The 15,672-nt window shown below is 39.9% G+C and overlaps 1 protein-coding gene across 13 annotated transcripts in view; it reads left to right on the top strand.

Moving 5' to 3' along the window:
• The window catches only part of Osbpl8 (oxysterol binding protein like 8), a 142,742-nt gene that overhangs the window by 80,262 nt on the left and 46,808 nt on the right, over positions 1-15,672 (top strand). For 11 of the 13 annotated variants that reach the window (XM_037196774.1, XM_028873051.2, XM_028873050.2 and 8 more), the window contains one exon: positions 13,704-13,774. In XM_037196774.1, the coding sequence (XP_037052669.1) occupies positions 13,704-13,774 (71 nt within the window). Of the gene's footprint in view, positions 1-2,051; positions 5,873-13,703; positions 13,775-15,672 lie in introns of those variants that run through there. The other 2 variants (XM_028873052.2, XM_028873053.2) reach the window with 2 other exon arrangements.

Genomic DNA, 15,672 nt, shown 5'->3' with positions numbered 1-15,672 from the left:
CTGTTTGTGTGTTGGGAAAGGCAGACACGTTGACTCATTACTGTTTTCTCCCTCTGTCTGTTTCTAAAGAGCAGGAGTGCCAAAGGAGGATGGCACTGAGACGTAGCTCATCTCCTGAGAGATGCTCATTCCCTCGGGGTCATAGTTCAGACTCGTTACCAAGCTTCACGAAGTGTTGTGATTGGTAGCTAACCTTCTTTGTTGTGAAAAGCTATTTTCTACGTTTTTATTGCTAAGCTACCTTGTAGAGACATTATTTTGTGTTAGAACAGCCTGTGTTCTTTGCTGGAACTTCAACCCCTTTTATACTAATTTTTATTTTGTTCTTTCTGAGACATAGGCTCCCCATACCTCTCAGCTTGGCTTGAAATTTATAATCCTCCTGCCTCACCTTCCTGAGAGTGCTGGAATTAAAGGCATGTGCCATTATATCTGGCTTGAACTAATTCTTAAATGTTAAGGTTTTGAATTATTTCATAGCAAAAGCCTTTGTTCAGTGATTATCCTGTTTTCATTAAAGTCAACATAGACTGTCTGAGTATTGCATTTCTGTCATCTCATAGTAAATTCTCTTCAACCTAAAGTCAGTTCCCTCTTGGTTCTGGCAGCATTAAAAATGACAGGAGTCTACACCGACAGCTAATAAAAAACATGAGGGTGAAGGCAGGCTTTCTTTGAAGCAGCTTTCTATGGTAAAGGGCTGTATCATATTCCCCAGGTGACCGTGTTAGGTGTTGCTGGTATAATCTTAGATGACAAACACAAGAGAACCGTCATTAAGTTGGTTTACAGATAAAGACACCTACAAGTCACTTTCTTCCATGAATCGAAGCAATTCCTCCTTTCTTGGTAAGACATTTGAACATCTGAACCAATACCATAAACACATAGATACGTTCTTGAATAGTATATCTCAGGAAAATTTTGTTGTCTAAAGAGAACTCTGATTTTCTCCTTCTCCTGTCTTTAACACCCTCCCCCATCCCAATGCTTGCGTTGGCTTCCAGCCGTAGGTAGTTTAGTTAGAAATGGTGTAAATTATAGGCTGTGCCGCCTTCCGAGTTTTTGAGTCCTTAGAGCATTCGATTCTGAAGTTGCCGAAGCTTCTGAAGATGAGGTTATTTTCTGATTTGTAGTTCCTTGCGTTTAGGAAGTTGCTTCATAGCATAATGAGAGTCAATATCATATTTTGCAAATTAAGAATATAAGATTTTTTAAACTCCTCTTGTAAAATATTACAGTATCTATGTTTAACACTGCTTTTACAAGGGAAACTAAAATAACTTGAAAGCATTTACTGAAAATTAAAAATGACTAATCCAGTTTTGTTTTAAGCATCTTTGCTTAAAACTAGGGGTGGAGATGATCTGGCTTATCATTGCCGGGCCTTTAAAATTGTTTCTTTATCAACGTAAAAAGAGGACTATAAGAATAATAAGGGATATTTTTCTTGGTAAAATGTTATAAGTGTATTTTTAACTTAAGATACTTGAAGGATTATCAGATACTAGTTCTTGCTATTGGGACTTAATCATCTTTGTTAGGAAAATCTAAGTATACTCTCCTGTTTATATTTTATATATAGACACACACACACACACACACACACACACACACACACACACGATTTAAATTCTGGTCACCGTAGTGGCTTCTGTTTGTTTTCTGTGCATTTGGTAACAATTTAACAGCTTCGTTAGAAGGAAATTAATATGTTTACGAACTATGAACTATTCCATGTAAATGCGTAAAATATACTTGGCAGTTACAAAATAATAAAAACCGCACTTGTTTACGTAGGACAGCAAGTTGAGAAGGGATCCCTGCTAGTACTTAGAAGTCCTCAGCTGTGACCCATAATCCCATTCGCTGTCACACCTGTGCACCAGATGGCCACAGTTCTCACCCATGGCTTTTGCTTGCCTTGTATTTATAGTAATGATACTGTCATGTGTGCATATCTAAGAAATTTGAGCGGGGCAGTGGTGGTGTGTGCCTTTTAGCCCTGTACTTGGGAGGCTGAGGCAGGTGGATCTCTGTGAGTTCAAGGCCAGCCTGGTCTACAGAGTGAGTTTCAGAACAGCAAGGGTTACATAGTAAAACCCTATTTCAGGGGGAAAAATTTTATTTGGAGGCACTAAGTAGTATTCAAAGAAAAACTTTAGTTAAATTGAATAGTTTATTTGAGCAAGGATAATTCATGTATCAGGCAGCATTTGGTACCAGAAAGAGATTCAAAGAGTTCTGCTCTGCAGTGTGGGCAGTGTGTTGATAGACAGGAACTCAGAGTGGAGTACAGGATAGCTTTTTGCCTTACTTGAGCATGGCTTGATCAGTTAGTTTCCTGTGACTGGCTGAAGCTCAGTGGCTTTATGGTCTTGGCTGAGATCTGGCTTTCTGCTGTAAAATTAGACCCAGTTAAGTTTGCATTCACTTGTCAGCAAGTTGTTTTATAGTTTGTTCTGTAGGAATGCAAGTTACAGAGACAGCCTCAGTCCAGATATCTTCTGCCTATTTAATAAATTGACTTGTGCAAAGAAGGGGCAGTGTTACCAGAGAAGACTAAGCCTCTCTGGGTTAGAGCTTGGCTTTGAAGTCTTTGAGAGTTTCGTAAGAGTCTTGTTATAGTTGGACATAAGTGAATCCAGAGGCTCATGTGTTCCTCCAGGCTTGGTCCCCAGGTATTGGTGATGTTAAGAGGAAATTGAATACTGAGGGCTCAAACTTCATCAGTGGATTAAATCCTTGATAAATCCCTGGTTATTCATCTGAATAGACTAGTAGAAGGTATAGCTTGTCTGCAGGCCTTTCCTCTTGTCTCCCTTGGCTTCCTGACTTGTGTGAAGTGAGCAGGTTTCCCCACATGCTCCGACCACCATGATGTTCTTTCTCACTACATACCTTAGCAACAGGACAAGTCAAAACACACATGGACTGAAGCTCTGAAACCACGAGCCCAACCCCCTCCTTTCCCTTTTCAGTTGCCTTACGGCTCTGTGGCGAAGATTGGGCAGAATCGTTACTAGTGAGGCCTGGAGAACTCGGGTGTTCAGGATTGCTTGCAGTTTGCTTCTGGACAGTAGCAGGAACATGGCAGAAGTATTTTGTACTGGGTAGCTCACAATATCCTATCAAGAATAGATGAAAAGTAGGACACTTCAGTGTACTAGAAGTATTCCCTAATTCAAATGCGGGTTTAGGGAAAGAGACAAAATTCTGGTATACACTAGAACAAGCTTAAGGTCAGGGAAGAACTTGGGCAAAGCTGACCCGAGCAGTTCTCTTTGAGAAAGGTGATGCCCTGGAGGGGACTTTTTGGTGACAGCGGCTCTTTTACATTTGCTGATCTCTTACATGCCACACAGTGGTGACTTACGTCACTTTATGCACGGTCTATATGCTGGTACTGCCTTTCCAGCCTGGTGTCCTGGGGCAGAAGTAAGCCCTAGAGGAATTTACTTACATGAGTATTTTCTCAGTTCTCTCCACACAAAAAAGAAACAGTATGTGGTTGGAGATGTTGCAGAGCCCTGGGAGATCATGAACTCCTTCCGAACAATGGATGCCCTTGTGCAGTACATTGGATTCTACTGTAGAACCTGAACTGAGAAGAGGTGTATGAGAGGATTCTTTAAAAAGCACGCATGGAGAACAAAGAAAATAGAAACATGCATGAAAAATTTAATTTGGAGTTCTATAGTGTCTAAAAATATCTTAGTGTATTCTAATACGTAATAAGGAGTTTGGCAGGGTTGGGATTTCTAAATGAGGCATCATTCTCCTTGAGATATTGAAGACATTGGCCTTTTCTAGGATTATTAATGAATATTTAAAAACTATCCATCAGTAACCCATTTGCCACGTGCTCCAGTGTGATTTGCTGCTGTGAATTGTGTACAAAAGGACTGTTTGATATAAACACTGGCATGTGACTTGGCTTTTGTGCCTCTGCAAGACCATGGCTGCTTGTGAATCGCAGGTTCAGCTGTCAGGTTTGTGTTGCAGATGTATTCCCATACTTGTTTATATTCTTGAGAAAAACTCCTTTCTTCTATCATTCCTTGAATTGTAGGAGAGAACACATTCTAATATTTTCACCTTGCCATTTTCAACCTGGAGCCTTCGTAGACTTTACATAATAATCCTATAGTATAGATGCTTAGCATTTTATATTTAAGGAAATGGAGACCCCATTAAATTTAAACCCTATCTGACTGTTAGAGGATAATGCCTTTTGTGATAATATCTTCTTTATTCCTTGAAAGGCAAGCGCCAGCTACATGAATTAATTATAGTTCCCTTACTGTCTACAGGTAATAGTAGTTTACATTTTATGATATGGGGAGGAGTAAAACAATACAAAACCAGAGACAGCACACCGGCAGCTTTGGTGGGGTTAGCTGTAAACTTCCTGTCACCGGAATTTTGAAATGCCATTGCTAAGGAAAAGACTGTATCATTACACAGGAAATCCAATTGTGTTGTGTATCTTTGTTTTTGAGACAGGGTCTTGCTATGTAGCCCTGGGTGGCCTGGAACTCTCTATGTAGACCACCTGCTTCTACCCCCTGAGTGCTGGGCTTAAAGGCATGTACCACCATGACTATCAGAAATTGAGATTTTAAATGCCTTTTCTAATAAAGGAGAAACACTCAGATTATATGGAAAGATGTTTTATGAACCAAGAGCCAGTCTTGAAGTGTGTGCGTGGTAAAGAAAAAACTGATCTTAGAACAAAGATTTAGTTGTAAGACTAAACCATCAAGTTTAATTGGAATGAAGTAAGGTAGAGTAAGGCAAAAATAATTTAATAAAATGAGAAAAATTCTTGGGAATTTTAACAGGCATAAGGGGATGGTATCATTTATTACTTCTGAAATAGGAAATTATTTGTTTTAAGTGGGCAAAGGTTGTTGGTAGATTATAGATTTTGAAGCACTCCAGCACAGTGGAGAGGGGCTGGAGCGGCTAATGCTTCAAGGGAGTGTGTTAGAGCGCACGCGTTGTTAGGGGGTCATTTGAATCTGCTGTGTTGATTGGCTCTCATTAACCTTGTCTTAATGACTCCTGAATTCCTCCTAGAAGTAAAATTTACGTGGTAATTCTCTGCTGTAGCAGTTGAGATCCATCAGACTTGTACTTGAAAGAATATCTTTCCTTATGAATTCTTAATCATGGCCAAGACAAGCAGCAGATTAGATATAAATCTAGAAGCTTCAGGAAAGATAAAAAGTATAATGTTGAGATCTATTTCTGAAGTAACCAAAAGCTGGAAAGGAAAAGAGTCAGAAGAGGAGGGAAGCGTGGCCAGACACTACAGAAACGTAATAGATGTGGTAAAAGGCTCGTCGTCGTTCTGAGAAGAGACCCTATTACTTCATCCAGAATGGCTAAGTATTGATCTTGCTTTGTTTTCTAAGGCAGCAGTTCGGTGGAGGGCATCATTCTTCTGATACAAGCGTAAAACATTAGTGGAGTAGCCCTTTAATCAATTCATTGGTGAAAAAGGAATGAGGAGCTTGGCTCAATGCCTCTCCTGTCAGTCTCCCTATCTGTTTATTGCTGATTTGACGGTCTCTAGTCCTCCTTTGCTGTTAAATGTGTGTGTCCTTTGTTTGTGTGGCTCGTGGGGTTTGCTCCATTTGGACGTGAGAGAAAAGCCGCCTTTGCCATATTGGGCTAATTAGCCTTCTGGGTGAGCATATATATTAAACAGACCTTCTAACCATGAAAGAAGGGAGTTCACAGCAGCGTAGATTTTCGTCATGTGCTGGGGTTTCGTCGGTTTTATTTCCTCCACGAATTGATGGCCGAAAGCTTGTCCGGAATGCTTCATTTGGAGGATACAATGAACTTTCTCCTTCCTTGCAAGGTTTGTTTGTCTAAGCTTGCGTTCTTGCCTTCATTTCTTGTATATTCTTACTGAAAATAAACCAGGGAATCTTAAAATCAGAATGCTGTGCTTCATGTAAACAATTCTGTTCTGAAAGCCTAGCCTCCCGTGACTGCCTCTATGACTACGCTTTCCCAGGGTCTCTCTCAATAGTCTCCAGCTAAAACCTGAGAGCTAACGAGTCAGAGAAATAAGAACCTTCGTTTTTCATTGTGTGCATTTTGACTGAATTGTAGAAATAAATCAGAGCATGTCTGAATTTGGCATACAGTGCAGATGTATTTCTTTAAAGAAATGGTGTTGACAGAGGTTGTAGCCGATGAAACCCAGATCCTTAACACCAATAGCCGGTCTGTAAGGTAGCAGTTATAATGGATGTTTAGCATATGTGCTAGACTACGGCCTTGTATTCTTCACTAGAGTGAAGGTCTCCATCTAAGTATAAATTTGTTGCTAGGCTTATTTATGCGAAGATAATTTTTTCTAAGAAAATTATGTTACATACACAGTAATATTAAATAAAATTAGATACTTTACAGTTATCATCTAGGCATTAAATGATTGGTCAATAAGATATAGACAACTTGAGCTTTTATTTGAAAATGATTTATTGAGGTAAATATTTGGTTATACATTTTAATGTAATTTTTATATTTTCAGATTATGAAAATTAAAATTATAGCCTTTTCCCCCTACATTAAAAATTTTAAAATTCATGGTAAATAAATATTGACTAGAATTTATATGTATTTTTCTGACATTTACATTTGTTGAATTTGAAATAGAGTTTCTGTTTTATCCCCAACCTTTATTTTTGGCTGTTTGTGAATAATCATGGTGATAAGTTTATGCATTATTTTGAGATACCTAAACAATTAAATAATTATAAATTCACTAATTTCACATTCTTTTTAAACAATGTTTTCAAAAAATCCATAATTTTAAGCTGTACCTAGGTACAGCTTTGAACAGTATTTAATCCATATTGTCTTCTTAACACAGTGTGGCTGTGATCACGCCTTTTTTTTTTATGTCCTTAGGTAGTGTCAGCTTTTGGTGTGTTTTTATTCAGAAGTGGTTTTCAAATGCACTACCCTGAAGCTTTTAGATACTGTTAAGTACTAACTTGTACAGTGAGACTGGTTCTTTTTTATATTATCTTCTTGACTGTATTTTTAAAACCATTGCTAGGTATAACAGTACATGCCATTTGTTGACCTTCGTACCACACATCTGCTTAGTATTAATGAATAATCAGTGACCTTAGTATTTCAACAATAGAAAACTTCCCTGTTTGAAAGTTTGACATATACTTAATTCGGTGACCAAAGGCATAATTGTGAGTTTATCTTGTCAAAGAATGTATTTAAAATAATTTTTGATAGTTTTGTTTTAATAGATGAGTAATACATGATTTGCTGTGTCTCTCAGTTCTTCCAGTATAGAAAGTCATGCAGGATGCTTCATACATGATAAAGGCTCTTCAAAAATATCAGCTTTATCAGTTATGCAGTAGAATCAGGTACTCTAGAGAAAGGGCTTTTTGTTGTGTATTTAAGTTAAAGGTAAAAAGAAATATATATCTGATGCCTTCTGAGATACTTTATTGTACTGAAAAACTATCCTAAATGCATTTGCTTTCATTTAATAGCATTGGAGTAGAAATTAGTTCTATGTTATTGATCTTTCAACTTTGTTACACATGTCCATTTTTTTTTTCATTTTAGTTTTCATAGGAAAGTTGATCTGTTTCTGCTTCCATCTCCATCTTTCTCTCCCCAAACCATTCTAACTCAAGAAATGTCTTGTCTTAGCCCTGATGGTGACCTGCATCCTAGAGCGCCACCCCTGCTGGGTTCTCACAATAACACTGGGTGCAGTGTGCTTTTGCTTAGTTTGAGTCTGATTATGTCTCTAAACCTCAGTTCTTTTTTATGGCTGTGGTCATTGTCCTTGTTTCCAGAATACTACCTAAGAGTTGTGGGAAACCTTTAGCAAGGAACTCACCTGTAAAAGGCTATAAACTTCTCTGCAGGCTTTAAAAGTACCTTTTCACTTCTTCAATTTAAAAAATTACAATTATTTAGGGCTGGAGAGATGGCTCAGGGGTTAAGAGCACTGGCTGCTCTTGCAGAGGACACAGACTCAATACCCAGCACCACATGGCAGCTGATAATGCCTGTAACTCTAGTTTCAGGGGTTCCCACATCCTCTTCTGGCCTTCATGAGTACCGGGCTTGCACATGGTACACATAAATACATGCAGGCAAATTACCCACACGTATCTAGTAACATTTTAAAAATAACAATTATTTTTTCTATGTGGTTGGTGATGGGAGCATGCTGTGGGCTTGTGTGGAGGTCAGAGAAAAACGTGCAGGACTTGAGTGACTCCACCCTGCAGTCTCAGAGATTCCCACAGGTTGTCATGCTCAGTGTGATGGCAAACACTGTGGCCCGCTCCCTGCTCATCCATCTTTCCGGCTCTCTTAGCAGCTTTTGTTTCCGTACAATTTTTTAGTTCTTGGATATTCAGCATAGTAAGTGTTTGTGATAATTCTTTATTTACTTAGTAGATGGCTGTTAAACCTACATTTGTAGTATACCCATTTTTTTTTTCCTGGAGCTGAGGACCTAACCCAGGGCCTTGCACTCGCTACGCAAGTGCTCTACCACTGAGCTAAATCCCCAACCCAGTATACCCAATTTTTAAAAGCCAAGTTTGCTCCTGGAGTGAACCTGGTCAATGATGCTAGCATTCTTACTCTTTAGAAAGTTGATTTACTTAGAGCTAGCATTCTATTTTATTAGAAAAAAACCCTATGTACTAATAAGAAATTTTCTAATGTAAAATTTATTTAGATGAGAAACTAAAGTCATAGAAGCTAAACACAACTTGACATGGCTTTCTTCTAACTGCATGATGGAAGATTTCTAGTCAGTAGAATGCTTGCAAGCCTATGACTGTGCCAAATATGAAAATACTAGCACAAAAGGATGTGATAGGTGTTTGAAATGCCAAGTTATGTGTGATTCATTTGTTTTGGGGCACTGTAATTAGGAAATTGTTTTGTATTAGCTTTGATGAGAACATTTTGGAAAGGCATCAGTATGTTTTGTTTTTAGAGAGTGTCTATGGTACTGTCCTTAGATCTCCTAGCATTCTCCCCAGAGCAAAGTGGAACCACTGGGTTAAATGGCTTCCTTCTCCCAGGTCTGCAGCTGATGAGTGATGGTGCCAGTGCCTGGCCTCCGTCGCTTGTCCTTACTGTTCTGCTGCCTTCCTCGTAAGCAGATAGCCCAGTATTACACACTTATGCGTGAGGACGTGGCTCCTCTCTAGGCACCAGCCTTTTCTGACAAATAAATGATAGTTGACTTCAAGCTCGTAGAGTCCCACCAGATTCTGTTTCCCCAAGTGCTGAAATTAAAGGCGTGCACCACCATCCCTGGCCACTACTAAATATTTTTGACAAAGTCCCAAAGGTCCTAATAAATATATTTTCATGGCCTAAGTTTTAAAGAAAGGGTCATGATAAATACACTTTTATGGAAGATTTTTTTTTTAAAGATAGATTATTTTGTACCTTTTTAGGAGTTCAGATCTATCCAGTCTCATGGGAAGACCTAGTGTAAACACTAGCAATAATATTTTACATTACTGCCTTGGAATAATTTCTCTTGGAAATCCGGTGTGTAATTTGGAAATTTTTTAATTTTAGGACTTTTAGAAGAGGTTTTTAATACATTTTGTGTGTTTTATATTGGTCATCTTTTTTTAAAAACTTTGGTTGAAATTGAAGGAATTGGTTGGATATGTGTATTTTAGAAAGAATATTTGTATACTTTAGAAATTTAGTTGAAATTCAAGGAATTGGTCAGATTTTGTATACTTCACTCATTTATAGTTAAAATTATAATTTGCAGTTATTCATGATATGATATAAATCTAATTATATGATTTGCAAGTTCAAAGTATGAGACTTTTATGCCGGGCGGTGGTGGTGCACGCCTTTAATCCTAGCACTCGGGAGGCAGAGCCAGGCGGATCTCTGTGAGTTCGAGGCCAGCCTGGTCTACCAAGTGAGTTCGAGGAAAGGTGCAAAGCTACACAGAGAAACCCTGTCTTGGAAAAAAAAAAGAAAAAAGAAAAAAAACAAACCCCAAAGTATAAGACTTTTAAAATGGAATTCTTTGATTTGACAAGTAATACGTAATCTAGGTTCACGAATGTCATTTTCCAGCATTTGAAATGTTGTGTGTCATTACATTTTTTTTTTAAGTTTGCTTTAGGACTGACTTGGGGAATGGCTTAGTTGGTAATTTACTCTTGTGAAAACATGAGGATCTGAGTTCAGATCCCAGCACTCTTGTAAAAAGTAGGTACAGCAACACAGGCCTGGGATCCCAGTGCTGGGAGCTGGAGACAGGAGGATCCCGGGGGTTTTCTGGCCCTAGCCAGATGGGCAAGCTCCAGGTTCAGAGAGAGCTGGGATGAGAAAGAGGATGACATCAGCCTCTGAACACACACATACATGTGAGCACATACGCATTCACACATACACGCAAGCACACACGCATTCACACATACACGCACATTCACCCATACACGCGAGCACACATGCACGCGAGCACACACACATTCACACATACATGTGAGCACACATGCATTCACACATACACGCACATTCACACATACATGTGAGCACACAACCACAACGTTTACTTCACAGCTGTTTCATTGCTGTTCTGTCTTTAAATAGGCAGTTAGCTGGACACTTTTCTAACATGGTAAATAGGTTCGTATTGATTGAGCGACACAAAAACAGCACGGGAAAAAGGGAATTCTGTTCATGTGAAAGCAAAATAAGAATTGTTTTTCTGTTTACAAAATTGTACTTTTAGAGAATGTGTTCTTTCCTGTGTATATTTAGAGGTTCTTTGAAGTTATTAGTCATTAGTATTGAGAATTCTTTATTGCTATATTTGTTGCTTTGAATACATTTTAAAATTTTCAAGTTTAATTTTGTAACTTTTAGTGTACTGTATATATATATTAATTTTATTTTACTTTATTTTACAATACAATTCAGTTCTACATATCAGCCACGGATTCCCTTGTTCTCCCCCCTCCCGTCCCCTCCTCTTGCCCCAGCCCACCCCCCATTCCCACCTCCTCCAGATCAAGGTCTCCCCCGAGGACTGGGATCGACCTGATAGACTCAGTCCAGGCAGGTCCAGTCCCCTCCTCCCAGACTGAGCCAAGCATCCCTGCGTAAGCCCCAGGTTTCAAACAGCCAACTCATGCACTGAGCACAGGACCCGGTCCCACTGCCTGGATGCCTCCCAAACAGATCAAGCCAATCAACTGTCTCACCTATTCAGAGGGCCTGATCCAGTTGGGGGCCCCTCAGCCATTGGTTCATAGTTCATGTGTTTCCATTCATTTGGCTATTTGTCCCTGTGCTTTATCCAACCTTGGTTTCAACAATTCTCGCTCATACAAACCCTCCTCTTTCTCGCTAATTGGACTCCCGGCGCTCCACCTGGGACCTAGCCTTGGATCTCTGCATCCAGATCCCTCAGTCATTGGACGGGGTTTCTAGCACAACAATTAGAGTGTTTGGCCATCCCATCACCAGAGTAGGTCAGTTCGGGCTGTCTCTCAACCAGTGTGCTGTATATTTAAGTTCCAAATTCCTGTAAGTTTTCATTTGAAAATCCATGTTGCATTCATGAAAATTTCCCCTTCCCTATATTAGAGCTGAGTAATCTTTACTTTTTCTAGAGAAATATTTTCTCATACTACAGATTTAATTTAGTTAAAATATCTGAATCAAATAATTTTTAATTATAAATCCCAAGCAGAATAAATTATATTATCATTGATGTGTTAAAAATTATTTTGAAGTGCTTCAGGCATTGGTTCTGTTGTTGATACATCTTGGTGATGTACAGGCAGAGCCAGTATAGGGAATAGGTAATATTACCTACCCTTAGAAGTAAGAGGAACTTCATTAAGTTTTGTATCATCTACACCTGCCTCATACATTTCAGTATTGTCTTCGCTAATGGGACTCTTGCAGTAATAACTGAATTGCTCTTTGCATAAGGCTATATTTGAATACGGGATACAGACATGTTTGTCCCACTGTGTTCATGCATTTAAAATTTTTATTATTTTTAGATTTATTTATTTTTATGTCTACCTTTTGCCTTTATGTATATATGTGTACTTTGTGTGTGCCTTATTTCCCCAGAGATCAGAAGAGGGAGTTGGATTTCCTGGAACTCAAATTACAGATGGTTGGGAGCCACCATGTGGCTTTCTGCAAGAACATGTGCTTCTAACCACAGTCTCTCCAGCCCTGTTCATGAATTTCAGATTCCCGCTTTTAGACTATTTAGAAATGATAAGGGTCAACATTAACACAATATAAACTACATGCAAATTTCTGTGCCAGCTGTTTATATACATGCTCATCTAATTCTTATATTAAACACATTATTAGATATTTATTTCACTTTTTGAGATGATGTCTCACTGTATTACCCTAACTAGTCTCAAGCTTCCAGATTCAGCTATTCTTCCTGCCTCAGCCTCCCGAATAGCTGGTACTGCAGGCACACACCCCCACACCAGGACTGGAGGGTTGGTTGGTTGGTTGGTTGATTGAGTGAGTTCCCTCACCTCTTCCTTCCCCTCCTTTTCTCCCTTTCTTTTGTTATTCTTTCTTTCCCTCCCTCCTCCCCGTGTCCTCTCCTGTGCCTTCTCCCTCTCTGATTTCTCCTTTACTGAGGAGTTATTTTCCCACCTGTCTTTATCACCTTCTGGAATGTCATCCCAGCTTGACAGTGAGAGAGAGAGAAGTTAGATCAGCTCACTAGCGTTCTGGGGATGTATCTTGAATAGTAGAGAGCATTTCTAGCATGTACATGGCGTTGATTTGGATCCCATTACTGTGTACACTGGGTCAAGTGGTACTAGCCTGTGTAAACCCAAGGGGAATCAGAAGTTCAGGCCTTTCTTGGCTCCATAGCAAGTTCAAAGCCAGCCTTAGCTACACGAGGGCCTGTCTCAGAAGAAAGACACAGGGAAGAAAACTAAGAAATGAGCTTTCTAGGATAAAAGCCCTGAGAGGATGGTTTCCTGCAAAGTGGTCCAGTAGCACAAACCAGTCTTCAGCTTGACACTGGTGGACTCGGGGAGCTCTTGATTGCTTCTCTCTGCATTAATTTAAAAAAAAAAAAAACCAAAAAAACTTATTTTTATTCTTTGAGAATTTCACAGTGCACACAGCATACTTCTATTATATGACCATATTCACCCTCCAGACCCCCCAACTCTTCCCAGATACACACTCTCCTTCCTCCCTTCACTTTCCAACTTTGTTCTTTTCATTTTTTAATGTGTACATGTGGTTGATTGACTTGATGAGTACCATGTGTTTGTGGGTGCAGAGGCCAGAAGGGAGTGAGAGATCCCTTGGAGCTGGACTTAGAAGCAGTGGTGAGTTGCCTGATGTTGGTGCTAGGAACTGAACTTAGGACCTTTGGAAGACTTGCAAGTGCTCATAACCCTGAGCCTCTCTCCAGGCTCCCACCCCCTTTCAAGCCCCTTCGAATCTAGCTTGGCTCCACTTAACTTTAAAGAAGTGCGGTGAGATGATGATAAGCCACGGTAGTCCGAGCTCTGTAAGCACAGATGAATGTCACGTGTATCTAAAGTGAATGGCTCATGTTTGCTCTTACGTTTAATGATGGTACATTCAAAAGTTGTAATAATTGAATATTGACATTTCCCCCAAAGGTTTCGAAAGAGGAAAAGAAGATATTTCTCAAAATAAAGATGACTCTTCACTGTCCATGTCCAAGAGCAAGGTAGGCAAACTGTTGTCCCCATAGTGGCAGGACACCCCCACATTTAAAAGGAGGGTGCTGGACTGGAGTCCTGTGAGTGCTGAGAGGAATTGGTGTGTCGGTGTGTTGAAGCCGTGTAGTATATGCGGGAAGTATGAAGGTCTACACTCGGACTGACTGAGGTGCTGTTGAGTACTTGGAAAGTACTGTTTGGTCACGGTTGCTCCCCTAGAGTGACACTGGTTTTGGTGTGTGGGCTACAGCAGAACTTCTCAAACTGGAATCTCAGAGTGCCATTAAGAGATGTCTCAGGCTTCACAAGTTTAACAAAACACCCTTAAGTATTTTAAATGTATTTATATGACAGTCAAAATACATACATTTACCAGGTAATGAGCAAAGATCTTTGTAGTGCTATCCTATAATTAAAATAGGGCATGGCTATTCTAAATCAGTATTTTTAAAAACACCACTGTAGTGATGTGGTGGCCTTCTATAGATTGATAAAGTTGAGTGAGTTTTCAAAATTTGTCAAGGGATTTGACTTCTGATTTGTTTTCTGGTAAGATGTAATAGCAGCAACAAGAGCGTTGGTAGAGATTTTGGAATTGACTTCAGTGGTTAGAAGACTCTCCTCCTTAGCCCAGTGCACTGACTCTGCTGTTGCAGCAGTAGCCTTTGCTCATCCTGCCCTATGTGTTCTTCTCCTGGGCTTAGGAATAGTTGAGAGGATTACGGAGTGTGTTTTGATGCATACTTTGTACATACTATTCGTAGTTAACATTTTATTATTGGGTACATGTACATGTGTACATATGTGCAGACACATGTACATATGTGCATATGGAGGCCAGAGGAAAAACCATGACTGTTTTTCCCTAGGCACCATCTATCTTGTTTTTAATATACAGGGTCTTTCGTTGGCCTGGAATTCATTCACCAAGTAGGTGAGACTATCTACAGCGAGCCCCAGAGAATCTGCCCCCCCCCCTCACTTTTTTAGCATTAGAATTATAAGCACACATGGCCATACCTATTCCGCCCTGCCACTGTTTTCTGTGGGTTCTGGGGGTCTAAGTCAGGACCGCATGCTTTCCAAGCATGTGTTTTGCCAAATGAGCCATCTCCCAGCTCCAATGCACTGTAGTTATTATGTAACATTTCTTTTCTTACCTACAGCAAGGTTCATAGCTGAGTCCCAGATAACAGGCGTATTAACAAGATAAAAATATGCATATTTATTTAACATTCGACTGCCATGTAATGTTGGAGCCTTCAGAAATGAAGACAACCCTCCCCTGCAAAACAAATAGGTTTGAAACCTGTCTATTTTTATGTTTTGGTTTGATGGAGAGTACAGGTATGATTGAGCAAAAAGGATAACAAAGGTCTGAACGAACTAGTTGCACGCTCCTCGTCTAGAATGCAGTGCTCTAGGTTCGGTTCCCAGCTAGCTCCATTAAGAATAAACAAACAAACAAAGAGAATGTTCTAGTTTGCTTTTAATTGCTGTGATAAAATACTGACCAAGCCAGCTCTCCGGAGGAGAGGATTTATTTGGCCTACATGTCTATGTCACAGTCCGTCACTGAGGGAGGTCAGGGCAGGATCTCAGTCAGGAACCTGGAGGCGAGAACTGAAGAAGAAACTGAAAAATGCTGCTTACTGGCTTGCTTAGTCTGCTTTCTTATGTGCCCCTGGACCACCAGCCCAGGGCTAGCACCGCCCACAGTGGGCTGGGCCCTCCTCCATCAGAAATGCCTACAAGCAATCTGATGGTGGTAATTCTCCAGCTGAGAGCCCTTCTTTCCCAGCCACTCTAGTTTGTGTCCAGCAGAGAGGGGATAATGAAGGGCAGCCCTCAGGCTCATTTGCTGAGCTGCTTCTTGGTGTCTCAGTGTCAATGGATCCTCCAGCAA

This window comes from Peromyscus leucopus, chromosome 18 (assembly GCF_004664715.2).
Source record: "Peromyscus leucopus breed LL Stock chromosome 18, UCI_PerLeu_2.1, whole genome shotgun sequence".
Taxonomy (NCBI): Eukaryota; Metazoa; Chordata; class Mammalia; order Rodentia; family Cricetidae; genus Peromyscus; species Peromyscus leucopus.
Note: the sequence above shows the minus strand (reverse complement) of the source record. Positions and strands in the feature narration are given on the sequence as shown.